The 7,079-nt window shown below is 39.5% G+C and overlaps 4 protein-coding genes across 4 annotated transcripts in view; 3 read left to right on the top strand and 1 right to left on the bottom strand.

Annotated features, from left to right (window-relative positions):
• Positions 1–404: 404 nt before the first annotated feature.
• Positions 405–1,526, top strand: Cbr-col-102 (the record flags this gene model as incomplete). Its single annotated transcript, XM_002648903.1, has 1 exon — positions 405–1,526. The coding sequence occupies one exon, from the start codon at positions 405–407 to the stop codon at positions 1,524–1,526; it is 1,122 nt and encodes a 373-aa protein (XP_002648949.1).
• Positions 1,527–2,325: 799 nt separating this feature from the next.
• On the top strand, positions 2,326–3,664 carry CBG21261 (the record flags this gene model as incomplete). Its single annotated transcript, XM_002648902.1, has 4 exons — positions 2,326–2,433; positions 2,985–3,091; positions 3,133–3,469; positions 3,524–3,664. The coding sequence occupies 4 exons, from the start codon at positions 2,326–2,328 to the stop codon at positions 3,662–3,664; spliced, it is 693 nt and encodes a 230-aa protein (XP_002648948.1).
• A 514-nt stretch (positions 3,665–4,178) lies between these two features.
• On the top strand, positions 4,179–4,952 carry CBG21260 (the record flags this gene model as incomplete). The annotated part of the gene is made up of 1 exon (XM_002648901.1): positions 4,179–4,952. The coding sequence occupies one exon, from the start codon at positions 4,179–4,181 to the stop codon at positions 4,950–4,952; it is 774 nt and encodes a 257-aa protein (XP_002648947.1).
• A 1,758-nt stretch (positions 4,953–6,710) lies between these two features.
• The window catches only part of CBG21259, a gene marked incomplete at both ends in the record, with an annotated part of 2,154 nt that continues 1,785 nt past the window's right edge, over positions 6,711–7,079 (bottom strand). The window contains one exon of the mRNA XM_045236141.1: positions 6,711–6,798. Within this exon, the coding sequence (XP_045097265.1) occupies positions 6,711–6,798 (88 nt within the window). The remainder of the gene's footprint in view (positions 6,799–7,079) is intronic.

Below are 7,079 nucleotides of genomic sequence, written 5' to 3'. Positions count from 1 at the left end.
GATCGAGAAAATAAATTTGGGAAAAAAATTCAGGTTACTGTAGTTGTCGTTGTGGGACCTTCTACCACGGCCATCGGCGTTTTTCTCCCATATATCCTATAGTTTTGTACCGGAATAGATTTCAAATTATTTTTCTTTAATTTTAATATTTTTGCAAAGATCACGAACACTGCTAATCACCAATTTAGCATATAATCCATCAAATTAATCATTCATGACTATAATTATCTCTGCTGAAATTTCTCATTACTAATTGGATCAGATGTTTAATGGTTTGCTGATAAGAATGTCCAACTGGTATATCTGTCCCGTATCAAACTGATAAGATCAAGTTTATCACAACTGGCCACCCAGGGATTCCTATAAAAACAAAGCGGATCGAATGATAAGAACAGCTTCTCAGAATGACTCAAGCCTTAATTGGAGTTGTGACTACTGTCACAGCAGTTTCCGTTGTCACTGCTATCATTATCTCTGCCTCGATTCTCATCGATATAAATAACTTTTCCGATGAGATCTCTCAAGATTTGACTCAATTCCGTGGCTATTATGATGATGCATGGAGAACGATGATGGTCAATGAAGGAATGAGAGGACTGACAGCCAGAAAGACCAGACAAGCTGGATATGCTACTGGAGCAGGAAATGAGCAACAGTGCAACTGCGGAGCCCAGGCATCCGGTTGCCCTGCTGGACCACCAGGAGAACCTGGACAAGATGGAACACCAGGAGAGCCAGGAACCGATGGAGAGGATGGAGGAAATGGTATGCCAGGCGTCGCTCAAATGGCAATGGATGTCAACGGAGGAAAGTGTATCTCTTGCCCAGCTGGAGAGCCAGGACCAGCCGGACCAGATGGACCAGCTGGACCAGCAGGACCAGCAGGAAATGCCGGAAAAGATGGAGATGCTGGAGCACCAGGAGAGGCTGGACCACCGGGACCACCAGGACCACCAGGACCAAATGGAAAGGATGGAGAGGCTGGAAAAGATGGAGAGAAAGGAGCTGATGGACAGAAGAGCACCAACTCCCCAGGACCAGCCGGACCAGCTGGACCACCAGGACCAGCTGGAGCTGATGGAGAAGCTGGAGCAGGATCAGGACCAGGACCTGCTGGACCTGCTGGACCACCAGGGCCAGCCGGAAAGGATGGATCTGCTGGAGAGCCAGGAAAGGATGGAGAGGCTGGAGCTGATGGAGCACCAGGATCTGACGCCGCCTACTGCCCATGCCCACCAAGATCCGCTGCTCTTGGAGCTGGAGGAGGTGCCGAACCAGCTGGAGCTGAGAAGGAAGCCGCGCCAGAAGCCGCGCCAGCCGAGGCCGCACCAGCCGAGGGAGCCGGAGGAGGAGCTGAGCCAGCTGGAGCTGAGCCAGCTGGAGCTGAGAAGGCTACTGAGCCAGAAGCTGCTGCTGCTGCTCCAGAAGCCGCTCCAGAAGGAGCCGGAGGAGGAGAAGCACCACCAACCAACGGAAAGGGAGACGAGGCTGCTCCAGCTTATCCAGAACATCAGAATATCTATTAATTTTGAGAAAGTTCTGTTATGTATCTTATTTATGGTTTTCATGTTTTCTTCTCATACTGCTTGCAATAAATAATTACTATTCTGGTACTGTACTTACTTGAGTACTTTTTTAGGTCCCACAACGAAAACTACAGTAATCTAAAATTAAGTTTTAGGGGAATTGTTTTTCGAGATTTTCATGAGGATTTTGAAGGAAAAAATAGCGGATAAATCGACGAAAATTAGTAAAAATCGAGACAATACAAATATTTTCAGGTTACTGTAGCTGTCGTTGTAGGACCTTCGACCACCGGCGACTCTCTTCCACATCTTCCTTTTTTCATAGAATAATATCAGAATTCCCCAAATTTTGAAAAATCACTGTTTCAGATTTTATGAATTTTTTAAAAAATTCATTGAAAACATTTTGTGCCTACCCCTATGTAAATCTGGCATGATTCCTGGAACCTCTTATATGAAATTTATGTGTTATACAGTAAAATCTGTAATAGACGGGCCCTCTAATGCCAAACTTTGAACCAATTTATCTTGGTTCCTGTTAAAGATACCAAAAATTTGTCAACTGATAAACTGATTTTCATAATATCACATACATTTTATCAGTTGACACATTTTTTATATATCTTATAGTAACCGAGATAATAGAGCTCAAATTTGACAGTGTTCTGTTACAGGTTTTACGATTTTTCTTCAAAAAACCCAACAGTTTCAGTAAGGACATTGTCTTCTGAATGGTGCATTGAGAGATAACCCAAACAGTGTAGACGCAGAGGCACAAAGCAATTGCGCTCTATTGCAAATGGTGAGGGTCCATCACACCATTGTATTTTCGTATATATTATGTTCTATTGATGAGTGTAAATATTATACTGTGAAACTGTTTTTTTATGTAAACGCTTGGATTACGGTAAGTTGAAAAATTCTGAAAAATGCAAAACTCGGAATATTTCTTCTCTCAATTTTCCAAAACTTTAATTGAATATTTTTCCGGATGATTTCACTTTTTGAAGGGAAAGTTTTGAGATAAATCCAATTTTCTAGCCATGTAGAACGATTATACAGGAAAAAATTCTAGAAAAAAATTTCCAGAATTTTTGAAACAGTAATTTCGGGGGTACGACGAATTCGAACGTTTTCAAAATCGAACAGGCCTAAAATCGAACAGACTCAATGCAGAACAGTCTCTTTTTCGAACATGTGTCAAAACAGAACAAGGACAGAATCGAACTGTGACAAATTCGAACTGTGCAGAATCGAACTGTGCGAAATTCGAACTGTTTCGGAGTCGAACTGTCCCAAATTGGAACGCTTTTAGCCATGGAGCGCGCTTGCATTATTTTTGTTTTCTCTTTTTTCCCGCAAATTTATATTGTTTCCTCAATTAAAAATAAACGTTTTCGATCTAATTTCATACGAAATAATTCTGTTTTAGCTTTTAAAATAGAAACGGTTTTTCAGAAAAATGGCTCCAAGAAGAAACAAGCCGATCGTCAAGCTGGAGGGATTTGCGATGCGATTCAAAAAAACGAAAAAAGGCGGAAAAGAACTCTGGTACTGTGTGAGAGGTAAAAATCTTATATTTATAAAAATAAATTGTTTGTTTCAGAGAGAGACGTGCCAAGTGTGACGCCGTTTACAGCTACGACCCAGCCACCAACACATTCACTGTTGAAAAAGATCACGCCAGACACGACGAGGATTCTGTTAGAAGCGATGTGCGTATCAGCTTGGAGAATCTAATGGAAGCATTCAAACTTCGCTATAAAAGTAATTTTTCAGACGTTTCTAGCGCGTCAGGATTTGAAGGAAATGGCGAATCATGGAAGACCACGAGAAGTTATCAACGCCGTTTTTTGATGTCCGATCTTTTGATGAAAGTTAAGGAGGAAGAAGAACACACTCGGATGGACGCAGAAGAATTACGCCTGGACCCCAATTTTCAAGTAAGTTGCTACTGACATTTGAAAGTAGCAAACAGATAACTGCCTCCATTTCAGGTCAACAGAAGTAGAAGATTGAGTAATGTTATGAAAGACAAGAGACTCATCAAAGCTTTGGAAAACTCACCACTTCCACCGAATGCTCCGCTTACTGGTATACAGCTACTCGACAGCATTTCGATGGCAAATTCGTCATAAAATCCGTGAATTCGTAAACATTTTTTAACACATTGTCAAAATATTTCACATTTTCTGTTCTATTCTTGTTGTTTTTTTTGCTTCTAATAAATTTTCGCAGAGAACGATTTGTATTTTTGAAAAGTTTTCTGGAGAAAAATCGAGAATTTGAAGAAAAATGCAAGCGCGCTCCGTGGCTAAAAGCGTTCCAATTTGGGACAGTTCGACGCCGATACAGTTCGAATTTTGCACTGTTCGAATCCGTAACAGTTCGAATTGGAACAGTTCGATTCTGTCCTTGTTCGGTTTTGATACATGTTCGAAAAAGAGACTGTTCTGCATTGAGTCTGTTCGATTTTAGGTCTGTTCGATTTTGAAAACGTTCGAATTCGTCGTACCCCCGTAATTTCAATTTCAAACTTTCATAGAATTTGGTTTTTTTTTCGAAAGTTTCCTGATTCAAATTTTTTTCAAACATTCTCCTAAATTTTTCCCATAATCCCATTCTAATTTATTCTTTTTCAGCCCAACAAAAATGACGGGAACCGAACGAAAATGCTTCCAAAAGTACTATCCATCCGACTTCGATCCAGCCAAAATTCCACGTGGCACAAAATCAGGTGGCCCAAAAATCGTTCAACGAGTGATGACACCGTTCAATATGCAGTGCAATTCATGCTCCGAAAATATTTATAAAGGCCGAAAATTCAATATGGACCGAGAAAAAGTGGAAGGAGAGGATTATTTGGGGTTGAAGCTGTTCAGATTCCACATGAAATGTCCGAAATGGTTGAGTCAGATTTCGTTTCGAACCGATTTGGAGAACTGTGATTATAAGTGTGAGCAAGGAGCGAAACGACTAAATTCAGATGGAGAAGAAGGCGTTGGAATTCGGAATTTTGGAGACGTCAAGGATTCAGAAGACGTTCTAGATCCAATAACTCTTCTGGAGCGCCGCACAAAGCAGAGTAGACGCGAGATGAAGGCACAGGAAGAATTAGAAGGAATTCTAGAAGCAAACAGTGGAAAAGAAGGCGTTGATGCAATTGGGATTCTGAAAGCAGAGGAAGTCTTAAAAAATAAGATAGACGAAGAGGAAGAGGAGAGAATGGTCAAGGAGCTGTTCAGGAAGAGCATTCCAGAAGCAAAGAAGATTCAGAAGACACCAGAAAAGCCGCCAATCGATATGAAACGAAAAAATGAGCAGAAGGAGCGGTTTGCTGGATTTAAATTGGTTAAAAAAACATCTTCGCTCTCGTATCCACCTGCTACATTTAGTTCCGCCTATCTAAGCGATGATTCTGATTGATTTCTTGAATTTAATTTTGAATTTTTTGTGAATTTCTGTGTATAAGGAATTTTAATTCACTGAAAAATATCAATATTCAAGTTTTTAATTTTTGTTTTTTTTTAACTTCTGTAAATAAAGAATGTGAATTTTTCTATTTGTTCATTGTGAAAAATCAGTAATTTCAAGCTAATTCTCAGCAAAAAAAACCGCAACAGTAGTGCCTCACTTGCGCAACAGGCGCCCGTCGACCCTGAAACTGTTGCGCAAATGCTGTGGAACTGTAGGGAAAAAGTATTACAGATCCTGCGCAAGTGCTGTATCGTACCTAGAGGCGGCCGCGCGGATCCTCGCTTTTTACTATTTTTATCAGATAAAAAACGGCTTTGGTACAATTTAATATCACAATATTTATTGATACAACAATTATTTACATTTAAAAATATAACGAAAAATTAGAAATTAATATATTTTCGAGGAGTCCTGTCGAGCACAATTCAAAAATTTGGTAAATTTCGTTGATGGGCGTGTGTCGTAGTCTTCATAGATGGAACGCAATCTGAAATTTAGCTAATTCAAAAGATGTAGGAGACTACAAAAATTTTTGTAAGAAATTACATAAGAAAAGAAAAAACATTACGTACCTCTTTACTTTTTTCTCCTGATTTTTCGTCCGACTTCTAACCATGAATCTGCTGAACTCGCCTTCAGTCAACTTTCGAATCAGGGGAACACTGAAATTTCTATTACGATTGAAAAATTGGGAAAACATTACAAAACTTACCTAAGTTATTGGTCCCAATTCGTTCACTCCAAGTCGAGAGGGTTGTCGCACTGCGAATTCGGTGCATTTGCTCGAAGCTCTGAATCATAAAATAGCTTACTAATAAGACGAAAACGCTATTAAAAACATCAAAAAGAATCAAAATAGGCCTGAAAATAATTTCGAAAATCAAAAATAAAATTCTGCTAAACCGGGCGCAGTATGGGATTCGGAGTGTCGTTGTGCTGCTAAGATGCTGCACAGCTGCAGCATACCTGTAGGAGAACGCACAGATGCTGTGCAACTGCTGCGGGCGCGAACTCCTCTACAGCTGAGCGAGGGTGATGTATCATTGTTGTACTCCAACAATTTGCTCAACTTGCTGCATAACTGTAGCGCTAGTGTGTCGGAACTGTTGTTAGACGTGCAAATGCTGCACAACTGTTGCGGTTTTTTGCTGAGTTGACAAAACAAGTCATCAGAAAAGTACAGTAAAATTTAAAGGCGCATTAGTCGATTTTGTCTTGTGGGTTTCGCCACGAATAACCATCTTTCGAGAAAAATGCCAAAATTTTACTTTTTTAGAAATTCCTGTGAAAACATTTGGATTCTAATTTTTAAAGGTTTTATCCTCTGAAAATCATGTAATTTCGAGCTACTTTGCTCAAAAAAGATAATATTCAAGATTTCTACAGTAAACTTTAAAGGCGCATCATTCGATACTGTTCCATGAGTCTCGCCACGGAAAACCCATTTTGTAGAAAAAAATATTTTCAATTATTTTTCGGCATTTTTGAGCATTTTAGGATTTCAAGAGTGGAATTTCCAGTGAATAAACACTTTAAGACACTACAAAGTCTTGTATTTGGCGCTAATCGCATCGAATTGAATCGAAAAAATCGGGAGAGAAAAAAGAGAAAAAAAGAAGAGGCAACCGTACGAAAATCGAGAAAAATGGGTTAAAAAGAATCTAGTATTTACAAGATACAGCTTTTATAAGAAGTAGAAAAAATCATTTATTTTCTCTTGTTTCCACTCATTCCGCCCATAATCATGACGAGTCGAATGAAGATGTTCAGCACGTCCATGTAGATTGACATTTGGCTGAAAAAAATCGATAATTGCAAACTTCAAAAATTCCAAAAAATCATACTTGTAAAATTCCGGGCCGGCCCGGAAGGCCCGGTAGCAAAAATATTGTCATTTTGAGCCAAATTTTGAGCTCCCAATACAATTTTCTCCATTATTTTTTGAATTTTTAGATTGTTTGTCTGTTTGATCAAAAAGTATTTTTAAAAAACTCGAAAAAAATCACATAAGGGTCCCCTCTTATGTGTTTTTTTAAAAATTTCAAAACTTGTGGAATGACAGACCCGCCGGGCCGG

Source organism: Caenorhabditis briggsae, assembly GCF_000004555.2.
Source record: "Caenorhabditis briggsae complete genome, chrIV, whole genome shotgun sequence".
NCBI classification, from domain to species: Eukaryota; Metazoa; Nematoda; class Chromadorea; order Rhabditida; family Rhabditidae; genus Caenorhabditis; species Caenorhabditis briggsae.
This window is presented reverse-complemented; position numbering and strand designations above follow the sequence as displayed.